The sequence below is a fragment of the Pelodiscus sinensis genome, chromosome 24 (genome assembly GCF_049634645.1).
Source record: "Pelodiscus sinensis isolate JC-2024 chromosome 24, ASM4963464v1, whole genome shotgun sequence".
In the NCBI taxonomy this organism is placed as follows: Eukaryota; Metazoa; Chordata; order Testudines; family Trionychidae; genus Pelodiscus; species Pelodiscus sinensis.
The window spans coordinates 2,340,686-2,351,722 of record NC_134734.1 but is presented as its reverse complement, the minus strand read 5'-3'; the positions used below and the strand labels follow the sequence as shown (position 1 = coordinate 2,351,722).

At 53.7% G+C, this 11,037-nt stretch overlaps 1 protein-coding gene across 2 annotated transcripts; it reads right to left on the bottom strand.

Annotated features, from left to right (window-relative positions):
• Positions 1-1,974: 1,974 nt before the first annotated feature.
• On the bottom strand, positions 1,975-8,998 carry LOC142819581 (chemerin-like receptor 1). 2 transcript variants are annotated; one of them, XM_075907686.1, is made up of 2 exons: positions 8,552-8,998; positions 1,975-4,380 (listed from the first exon to the last, which is right to left on the bottom strand). In XM_075907686.1, exon 2 carries the CDS (start codon positions 4,329-4,331, stop codon positions 3,237-3,239), a length of 1,095 nt encoding a protein of 364 aa, XP_075763801.1. In that variant the 5' UTR covers positions 4,332-4,380; positions 8,552-8,998; the 3' UTR covers positions 1,975-3,236. The 2 variants fall into 2 exon arrangements, with proteins under 2 accessions (XP_075763801.1, XP_075763800.1); XM_075907685.1 differs by having other exon boundaries at positions 8,604-8,998.
• Between the last annotated feature and the right edge of the window lie 2,039 nt (positions 8,999-11,037).

The window sequence follows — 11,037 nt, the reverse complement described above, 5'->3', positions numbered from 1 at the left end:
ACGCACATGCAGTGTCTCTGGCGGACTAGAGGCAGCAGGGAGGCACCTGTCTGGTGCGGCCTGTCTGGCATCTGGCCACTAGGTGGCAGCACATTCACGGCCTCGCAGAATACTAAGGCTGGAAGAGACCTCAGGAGTCATCGAGTCCAGCCCCCTGCCCAAGACAGGACCAACCCAACTCAATCATCCCAGACAGGGCTTTGTCAAGCCGGGCCTTAAACATCTCTAGGGATGGGGATTCCACCCCCTCCCTCGGGAACCCAGCCCAGCGCTTCCCCACCCGCCTAGGGAAATAATTTTTTCCTCATAGTATCATAGAATCAGATTACTAGGACTGGAAGGGACCTCGAGAGGTCATCGAGTCCAGTCCCCTGCCCTCATGGCAGGACCTAATACTGCCTAGACCATCCCTGAGAGACGTTTATCTAACCTACTCTTAAGTATCTCCAGGGATAGAGATTCCACAACCTCCCTGGGCAATTTATTCCAGTGTCTGACCACCCTGACAGTTAGGAACTTTTTCCTAATGTCCAACCTAAACCTCCCTTGCTGCAGTTTAAGCCCATTGCTTCTTGTTCTATCCTCAGAGGCCAAGATGAACACGTTTCTTCCCTCCTCCTTTTAGATATCTGAAAACTGCTCTCATGTCCCTCCTCAATCTTCTGTTTTCCAAACTAAACAAACCCAATTCCTTCAGCCTTCCTTCATAGGTCACATTCTCTAGACCGTTAATCATTCTTGTTGCTCTTCTCTGGACCCTCCCTAATTTCTCCACATCCTTCTTGAAATGTGGTGCCCAGAACTGGACACAACACTCCAACTGGGGCCTCACCAGCGCAGAGTAGAGCGGAAGAACGACTCCTCGTGTCTTGCTCACAACACCCCTGTTAATGCATATCCTCATATCCAGTCTAGACCTCCCCCACTGTAACTTGAGGCCATTGCTCTTTGTTCTGCCATCCGGTCGTTACTGAGAACAGCCTCTCTCCAGCCTTTTTGGAACCTCCCTTCAGGGAGTTGCAGGCTGCTCTCAAATCCCCCCTCACTCGTCACTTCTGCAGACTGAACCAGCCCAAATCCCTCAGTCTCTCCTCATAGGTCATGTGCTCCAGCCCCTGAATCATTTTGGTCACTCTCCACTGGACTCTCTCCAATGCGCCCACGTCCTTTCTGTAATGGGGGCCCAGAACGGGACACAACACTCCAGATATGGCCTCATTAGTGTCGAATAAAGGGGAATAATCACTTCTCTAGATCTGCTGGCAATGCTCCTCCTAATGCCCCTAGTATGCCTTTCGCCTTCTTGGCTACAAGGGCGCCCTGTTGATTCATGTCCAGCTTCTCATCCACTGTAACCCCCAGGTCCTTTTCTGCAGAACTGCTACTTAGCCAGTCGGTGCCCAGCCTGTAACAATGCTTGGGATTCTTCTGTCCCAAAGGCAGGACTCTGCCCTTGTCCTTGTTAAACCTCATCAGATTTCTTTTGGCCCAGTCCTCTAATCTGTCCAGTCACTTTGGACCCTATCCCTGCCCTCCAGCGTATCTACCTCTCCCCCTAGCTTAGTGTCATCCACAAAGGTGGAATCCATCCCCTCATACAGGTCATTAACAAAGATGTTCAGTAAAGCACATTGTCACCATCTCACTGGATGGGGACTGGACCAGCCTTGGACCATCATGTGTCTTGGGTGGATTTCCGCTCTAGGGTACCTTCTGTCCTGTGCCCAGCGCTTCACCCGGCCCCACCATGCCCTTCCCCCAAATCACACCCAGTCCCAGTGCCCCCACCCCCACACGCCCTCCTGTCTTGAGGGTGCTCCACTCTAGCTGAAGCTATCACAGCTCACAAGACATATACTTTTAGTTCAGGGCTACTCAATACGCGGCCTGTATGTTTGTGGCCCGCGGTGCCATTTGGGTTTACACGGGGCTCAACATGCTGCCCACGGCTGGGATCTTTTGAACACGGCCCCACAGTGTTGAGGCGTCTCCCAGGTGGGGTGAGCACTGAAAGATGCAAGCGGACGGATTGGCTAGAACAGGGTGTCAGGGTTTCTAGCCCCCTGGGAGGAGGTGCCGGGAGCACCAGGGCATTGTGGGAAGTGCTTTGTATTCATGCACACCAGTGTGAAAAAAGCTATTTGCATATAGTTGCATATATATTTGCATGTCTGTGCAACCACACTTATGTTGAAGCCCTCGGCATGTGCTGTATCGTTGTGGCCCTTGGGTCTTCCAAAGTTGAATAGCCCTGTGTGAATCTCTAATGTCCCGTTGGGTGATGACTGATGTGTGAAGCACTTCCGGAACTTTTTTCCCCGCCATAAGGTCTTAAAACCTCTCGCTTCCTTTCAACCCTCACTGGGAGACGGAGGATGATTCTGGGAGACTCCAGGCCAATCCTGGAGGGTTGGTAACCCCAGCTGTGACCTTTGGCCCCACTCCCCTCCCGGAACTTTAGGTAGAACCCAGGAGTCCTAGATCCAAGCATCCCATCCCCTACTCCAACCACTAGACCCTCCTGGAACTCTATTCCAAACAAGAAACCCTTTACTTTAGTGACAAGGGCTTCTAATGTGCTCGTCACCCCTTTGAGAGACCCCGCTGCTACCACAAACTAACCAGCCCTAAAAGAATTCCCTCCTTATTGAGAAGGTCTTTTTTTTTTTGTAAACAAAGACAGCAGATCTGTTCCAGATCTCTACTGCCTGTGGCCCTGTCTCAGCCCCCTGTTCCGACACAATTCCCAGCCCAGAGATCTGCAGGCCCCGATATTTTATTTGGAACTTTCAATAAAAGGCAGCGTTAAGGACAGAAGCGGGGGAAGAAGGCCTGTGTGATTATTCTCAGAGACCAAATGGAAGACCAAATGAAGACCCGATGTCTGCCGTGGGGTGCCCCTGACGTCACTCCTGAGTGCAGAAAAGCCTGTCTGTGGTCATTATGTTGAATGCATTTAATACAGAGAAATCAGTGAAGGATCCGTTTCATCCTTTTTTGGCTTCCATCCATCCGCATGGATGCATCGGTTCACAAAAGCGTAGTGTTTGAAGGGGGAAAGACCACATGAGCCTAGATCATCTCTGGCAGGGGCATATCAGAACAAGCAGGGTTCAGTAGGGATCATGTCCATGGGAGGGCGGAGTCCTTTGGGTCCATTTTGCCCCTGTGGATGATGAGAAGAGGTTCGGGCTGACCCCAGCTGCAGTTCCCAGCTCTAGGCAGAGGCACAGCTCCTAGGTGGCCTGGGATTCCATCTCCATGGTGGATTTGCTCTTCGTGTTGGCCGTGGTGCTGACAGCATCCTCGGTAAAGGCACTTTCGAAGGCAGAAAAGAGGGACTGGCGCAGCTTCTCCTTGAAGTCCTGTCCCATGAAGACATAGAGGATGGGGTTGAGGCAGCTGTTGATGAAGGCCAGGCTGGAGGTCAAGGGGAGGCCAATGATGAGAGCAGTGTCCATGCTGGGGGTCCGGTGTAACTCCAGGAAAGAGAAGATGTGGTAGGGCAACCAGCAGATGAAGAAAGCCATGATCACGGCGGCAATGACCTTGAAGGGCTTACTAGACTGGGTCATGTGGCCCCGCCTTAGCCTGATCAAGATGGTGCTGTAGCAGCACACGATGACGGCAAAGGGGATGAGGAAACCCAAGACAAAGCGGCTGATGGTCATGGCCCGATGGTTCATGTTGATAATTCTGTGGATCTCTTCCTTGGTAGCCCCTTTCGAGGCTGTGTTGAAATTATTGTAGCAGTTGATGATGTCCTTGTTGAATGGGGAGGGATCTGTGTGGCGGAAGTGGAGATTCGGAGAACACAAGACCAAGGCCAGGACCCACACAGCCGCGGCTACCAATAAAGCCAGGCGAGGCGTGCGGTGGTTCTGGGCCCACACTGGAAGCATGACGGAGATGCAACGGTCTATGCTGATGACCATGAGAAGGTAGACACTAGCGTAGAGGTTGAGGAAGGCCACGGCTGTGTTGATCTTGCACAGGGCCAGCCCGAAGGGCCAGTGGAAGCCCATGGCAGTGTAGGCCACGCTGAGGGGGAGGAAAAAGGTGAAGATGAAGTCAGCCACGGCCAAATTGAGGAACCAGATGGTGTTGACAGTTCTCTTCATCCGGAAGCCGGTGATGAAGATGACCAGCCCGTTGCCCGTCACTCCGAGCACGAAGGCGATGGAGTAGATCACCATGGAGAGCACATGCATGTTCTTGAGCAGCGCTTTCTGCTGGGCATCATCTTCATAGATTTCCCCATATTCATCATAATAGGTCGGGGGAGAGACGCTCAAGAGAGTTGTGGGGAGGGAGGTGCCCTTTGCAGCCATGGGAGTGTCTTCTGTTCTCTCTGTCGGACCTTTCTCCACCTGGAACACACTAGCACAACCCCTCCATTAGTCATCTCCCCGGGCAGCCTCCCAACCAGCCGGTGCCTGGGCGGGAACATCAGTCTTCACAAAGACTCCTGTGGCCTGTTGCCCACATTGACACTCGGCGAGACACTTGAACTAAGATGATAGAGGGAGGGGCTCAAGAGACGCTCCTGGTGCCTACATGGTAAATTAACTTACTGTTTTCCCAGTCATTGGATTAGGTCAACGTCTCCCAACTGAGGGATGGTGATAAATTGGAGAGGACTCAGAGAATCATTATGGGAATTATTCAGATATTGGAACCCCTGCCTTGTGGGAGATTCTAGGAAATCCAGCTCTCTGGCATAACAAAGAGCAGTTGAGGGATGATTTGATCCCAGTGCACAGGTAGCTACGTGGAGAACAAATGTTTGATCTTGGGTTCTTTGGTCCAGCAAACAAAGTCTAGCAAGGCCCAAAGTGAAACAAGATAAATAACAGGCAAATGTTTAATGCTGTGGGAATTCACCATGGGAATAACTTCCTAACAGCTCAACTGGATTCATAGAATCATAGAATAATAGGACTGGAAGGGACCTCGAGAGGTCATCGAGTCCAGCTCCCCGCCCTCAAGGCAGGACCAAGCTCCGTCTACACCATCCCTGACAGATGTCTATCTAACCTGTTCTTAAATATCTCCAGAGAGGGAGATTCCACCACCTCCCTTGGCAATTTATTCCAATATTTGACCACCCTGACAGTTAGGAATTTCCATCACTGGCAGGTTCAAAATCAAGATGGGAGGAGTTTCTCAAAGATGTGCATTTCATCCAACGGGAATTAGTGGGCGAGGTTTTATGACTAGCCTGCCTTCCAATAATGGGCTTTTCCAGTTGCTAGTGATTCTGAACTCCCCTGGGGACAAAATGGTTTCAGGTGGAACCACTGAAGAGCCAAAATTCCATTAATATGCATGTAAGATTCTGACCATAGTCTTTGTTAAAAGTCTCTCACGTATGCCCAAACTGGACAGCCCTAGTCTGTGGCCTGGGACCTAACAATAGACAATACTTGTCTAAGGAAAAGTTGGGACAGGTGGGAGACAACTTTGTGGCTGCCGCTTTTGCGGAAAAACTTGCCAGCTGTCTACACTGGCCGCTTGAATTTGCGCAAGAACACTGACGATCTCATGTAAGATTGTCAGTGTTCTTGGGCAAATACTATGCTGCTCCCATTCTGGAAAAAGCCCTCTTGCGCAAATGTATGTGCGCAAGAGGGTCAGTGTAGACAGCTAAAAAGTGTATTGCGCAAAAAAGCCCCGCTGTCGAAAATAGCTATCGGGGCTTTCTTGCACAAAACCACATCTAGATTTGCGCAAAAGCATCCGTGCCAATCTAAACGCTCTTTTCTGCAAATGCTTTTAACGGAAAAACTTTTCCGTTAAAAGCATTTGGGGAAAATCATGCCAGTCTTGACGTAGCCTGTTTGTATAACTAAACATAAAACAAGCTGAGACAGCACAACCCAGGTGGAGAACAGTAACTGGGAGACTTATCGTGAGTTACGGGCACATAACTCACCAAGAGGGGCCTCAGAGTTTACTCCATGATAGGAAGAGATCACAAGTACATACTCCCTGAATGCCAACCAGAGTTCAGGGCGAGGGCTAGCATGGCAGCATAAGTTATGGCATCCGTCCCTCCAGATGCCAACCCGAGCTCAAGGGGACACTGCTGGCTACTATTTACCATTCTCTTTGCTTTAAGACCCTCTAGGAATGTACCTGCGGGCAAACCTGTCTGAGAGGTGCCACCATCATTTCCATGGGCCTGAAATCAATTTATACTTACAAGAGGAAAAGTTTGAGGGATGACAGCTGTGTAATAGCAAACCTGTGAACCTGAGCCATGGGCGGAGCAATGATGTAACCCTTTAGACAATTGGCTTATTGTGCTCACTATGCCTTGCTGCTAGAACTTACCCAGCGGCTGGGGAACTCCCACCCCGTCGCTTCTCTCCTCCCATCGGCACCCTGTATAATCTATCGTAATCCATTGCTTGGCAGTGTCTCATTGAGCCTAACAAGCGAAGTGACACTCCACCAGCAACGTGTAACAAAAGGCCTTGTGCTTGGATCTACACGGTGTCAAACTTCTGTTCCTTCAACCACAATGGAAGCTTTTCACAATTTTAAGCGACTGAAAAAGTCAGGAAAAATCAGTTTGGGGAACTGTTTCCTTCAATCCAAATGGAACCATCTTGTTTGCATCTTGAGCAATTTTAATCGGTTTGAGTAGCTGAAAACTTGATCTACCCAAATGAGAAGTCATTTAAAATAGACACATTTTGTTTCCAAACATGTCCAAAGGAAAACTTTCAATCTGGGGAGGAAATTTGTTTTTTGGCAAGAGTGTGTGGAGGAACGGGGCGAGGGGGGGGCCAGATTCTGATGAGAACAATTTGGTGAAACTGGCCAAGATTTGAGAAATGTTTTAGTGTCACCAAATTTTCATTTTTCACTGAACCGTAACCCCTCCCCCCCATTTGATCACCACATTTCATATCATACTACTCAAAACCTGTCAGATGTCTGCGGGGGGAAGGATGGAAACACCAGCCATTAACAAATTCAGATGCAAGATCAAAATGCGGGTCGCCTGTGCTTGATTGTGTGTTGTACCACACTCAGTGGATTGTTTATGACTATTTCAGTGGGGATATGGGGGAACATTATAACACTCAGGCCTGGATTGACAAATAACCATCCTTCTACAAAGGCATTTCACCAGCCAGTCGCAGACAGAGAGCGCGGAATTGACCTTCATCTGCAAATCTGACAGTTTCCCTCGGCTTGATCAAAGACATGAACTGGATGTCGCATTACACAGCCAGCCTGCCCTGCCTTGAACATTACACTTTTACCTCAAAAGCTAACTAGGGGACACTTCTAGCCCACTCAATTAACGTAATTAGCCTACAACTGACAGGTACATTTCCCCTTCTTTTTCTGTGGTAAATTCTAGGTTCCTGTTACCACTCTCCAGCTCTTCTGAGGAAGTGGGTTTGCTGATGAAATTGCATAATTCTAGGTGTATTTGTGCTAGTCTCCAAGGTGCCCCAGGACTGCTCGTTGTTTTTACAGTTCCAGACTGACAGGGTGACCCCTCTGAGCCTTTTTATTTCAGTGGGGTTTCAATGATTGTTCAGCAAAGACCCTCCTATGGGTCGGGAGCGGGCCGGGGGGCTTGGCCGCCTGGGTTCTGTTACTGGTTCTGGGAGGGGCGGGGAAAGATGGGGAGGGCAGGGGGCCAGGACTCCTGGGTTCTGGGAGGGGAGCGGGGCCCAGGGCTTTACGCCAGGGAGGGCCCTGGGACCCAGTGGTGGGTACAGCCCGGCAGGCCAAACCCATGAATCTGGCACGTTCCTGCATAGAGGCAGCATCGCCATGGGAACAGATCTTCCCACAATTAGCCCACGACCCCTCCCCCAAAGGGCTGGCTGTGGGGAGAGCTGGGGCTGCCCCGGGGGCTCTTGCAGGGCCAAGGCCTGGAGCTCACCGACCGGCTGAGAGGTGCCGGGAGGGGTCCCAAGCCCTGCGATGTCCAACCAGGGCAGTTGTTGCACAAGGGAGGAGCACGAACAGACTTAACGTCCCAGAGCCACTTCCCCTCCCCGCCACGGCTGGGGGCTCCGGTTACGCTGGTTGTGAGGGGGCGGGTCCCCCCTCCAGACCTGAGAATCCCACCCCTGAGTCGGGAAGAGAACCCAGCACTCCTCGCTCCCGCCCCTCCCACGCCCTAAGCCCACTTCCCTGCCAGAAATTGGGAGAAAACCTGGGAATCTTGGCTCCAATCACCCTGCACTAACCACTAGACCCCGCTCTCCTGCCAGAGATGGAGAGAGGACCCAGCAGTCCTGTCCCACCCCAGTGCCAGTGTCAGGGCTCCATACATTCATTCTTTTCTCCCTGCCTCCCACAACAGGGATAGAACCCAGGAGTCCTGGCTCCCCTCTTCCCCCCTTCTTCAATCCACTGGACTGAACCCAGAGAAAACCCACAATGCCTAGCTCCAGCCCCCCACCCAAAGTTCGATAGAACACAGGAGTCCTGCCCCAACCCCCTCTCTAACCCCCAGGTCCCCCACACCTCCCCTGGGGAGGGATGGAGCCCGGGCGTCCTGGTCCCCCTCTCGCACCTCTGGATGGCCCCGATGTTTGGGGGGGCTCCTTCTCCATCGGGGGGGCTACCTGGCTGAGTCTCTCCCTGCAGCCAGCCCCGCCTGCTCGTCCGGGTCGGTGGTGCTCAGCGCTGTGGGAGGCTGGTATGGTGCCACCACAAAGACATGAGAGGAAGTGACCAATAGGGGAAGAACACCGAGCCTCCGGCCAGACAGAGAGCCACAGAAAAATGACATAACCCTGACACCCACCCTAGGGTGGGACAGAGCAGCTGGGTCCTCTCTCCATCTCTGGCAGGGGAGTGGGGTCTAGTGGTCAGAGCGGTGGGAGGAGCTGGCGCCTGGACTCCTGGGTTCTTTGTCCTGTCTGGGAGGGGAGTGAGGCTTACAGCAGGGTAGGTGTGGGCAGACAGGACTCCTGACCCAGTTCTGCGGGGGAGTGGGGTCTAGTGGTTCAGGTAGGAGGCCACTGTGTTAATTTATAACAAAGGTGCCCCAAAGCGGTACCATGCACCCGAAATGCTCCAGCGCAGAGCTCATGAGCCCAGCCAACGCCCTGTGACTAACGCCTCCGGAGGGAGGGGGGAGACAAGTGAATGGCCTGTGCGGGGTAAAGTTCGGAGTCAGGCCTTGGCTTCCACCCCATACCTTTGGGGGCAGAGAGGCCTGGACGGGAGCCGTGGCCCTTTTTGCGGCTACCAGAGATCACCCTGAGCCGGCCCGCGCTGCTGCTCCAAGTCCGAGGCTGTTTTCTAGGAGACCCAACAGGGCAAACCCGGAGCCGAAGGGCGAGGAAGTGGCGGCCGGGCGATAAAACACCACTTCCATCTCCTGCCGCGACGCTCGCCCGTCGCCTCGCTGCTGGAAACCCCCCAGGTCCCATGAGCCACCCGAGGCCTGGCAAACTCAGAGCAGCCTCAGGCAGTTCCGGGAGTTGCTTTTGGCCACCACCCCCCGGCTCTGACGGGCCTCAGGGCTGCAAAATACCTTGGCCTGGCTGGACAAGCCCGGAGGCAGGTGGGGAGGGGCAGGAGGAACCAGGCTGCGGGAGGGAAAGGCCCCACAAAGGGGGTGGGTGAGATGGAAATGGAGCCACTAAAGGGGGCGTTGCCAGGCTGACTCATCGTCACACGTCCATCGGGGAGCCCAGAACCCAACATGCCGACTGTGCTTGGCGGCTCTCCAGTCCCACCGGCTCCCGGCTCATAGACTCCTGGCTGAGGAGGGGTTGGCAGAGGCCTCGGGAGGTGGCTCCAGGCTGCGATTTCCCTGTGGTTCCCCCACCCCAGCTCACCACCCCTCCTCCCCTGGGGTTCCCTTGGCCCCTGTGCCCACTGCAGTCGGCTGCACGAGGGGGGTCATGAAATCGAAGGGAAGCGACGTTGGCAGGCCTAGCTCTTAGAACAGTGCTGGGAGCCAAGACTCCTCGGTCCTATCACCCAGTTGTGGGAGAGGAGCAGGGTCTAGTGGTTAGAGCAGGATAGGGCTGGGAAGCAGGTCTCTTGAGTTTTATCCCTGGCTCAGGGAGGGGAGGAGAGTCTAGTGGTTAGAACAGGGCAGCGCTATGAGCTTTGCCTCTACCCCCGGCACTAGGAGGGTTGTGGGGTGCCCAGCACAGTGCAGAGAAGGGTGCGAAGGGCTGGGGACTTGCAGCAGAGAAGAAAGAGTGACCCAGCTCAGGAGTTTTGTAACGCCTGGGCAGATCGCCAGGAGCTTCTGCTGCTTCTGCCTGTTGCAACAGCCCGTTTCCAATGCTAGTGCAGGATGGGTTGTCCACACCACTTCCTGAGCTGCCCCTCCCTCTTCTACGTGCCCAGTGCCACGGGCTCTCCAGTGGGTGTCGGGCTAGGACGCCTCTTGAACCCACCTGTCGGACTGGTGTCTGGGGCATGCCAGGGCCAGAGCTGGAGAAGGTCATGGACCATCCAGGCCCACTCTGCCCTCAGTCCCAGATCAGCTCCTGCCCTGGTCCGCCCACTAGGCACGTTGACCACAGAACCAGGTCAGGTGCTTTTCTTGCTCCGCCCATCAAGGAGGCTGGCCATGGAGTCGGGTCTGGGAGTTGCCCTGCTCAGTCTGACCTTGGTACTTGCTCAGGAGCCAGACTGGCAAGCCGCTGTGTCCCCCCCCCCCATTTCTCCAGGACCCCTGGCCAGAGCATTTATCACCCCCAGGGGGCTGTCGTGGGGAGAGGTGCCTCCTAGCTCCGCCCTCCTGTCAGTGCCCGTCCACCCTGAATCAGGACCCCACAAAGTATTCCAGCCAGCCTGTGCCATGGGCATGGACCCCAGATTGAAATAGGGCAACGTCAGCTTGCTGCAGCTGGGATCTGTCCTATTGACTCTATTGGAGCAACATCCCATTGACCCAGCTGGAATCTCCCCATTGACCCCAATAGAGCTACGGCCCATTGACCCAGCTGGGATCTGTCCCACTGACTCCATTGGAGCTAAGGCCCATTGACCCAGCTGGGATCAGCCCCAGTGACTCCATTGGAGCTACGG

What these genes read in the sequence shown, in the direction of transcription:
- LOC142819581 (XM_075907685.1), bottom strand. Translation starts at nt 8,770, where the DNA reads ATGTCATTTTTCTGTGGCTCTCTGTCTGGCCGGAGGCTCGGTGTTCTT. An exon ending in GCAGGGAGAGACTCAGCCAG is followed by an intron (nt 4,381 to 8,603) that starts GTAGCCCCCCCG and finishes GGGTTGTGCTAG; the next exon opens with TGTGTTCCAGGTGGAGAAAG.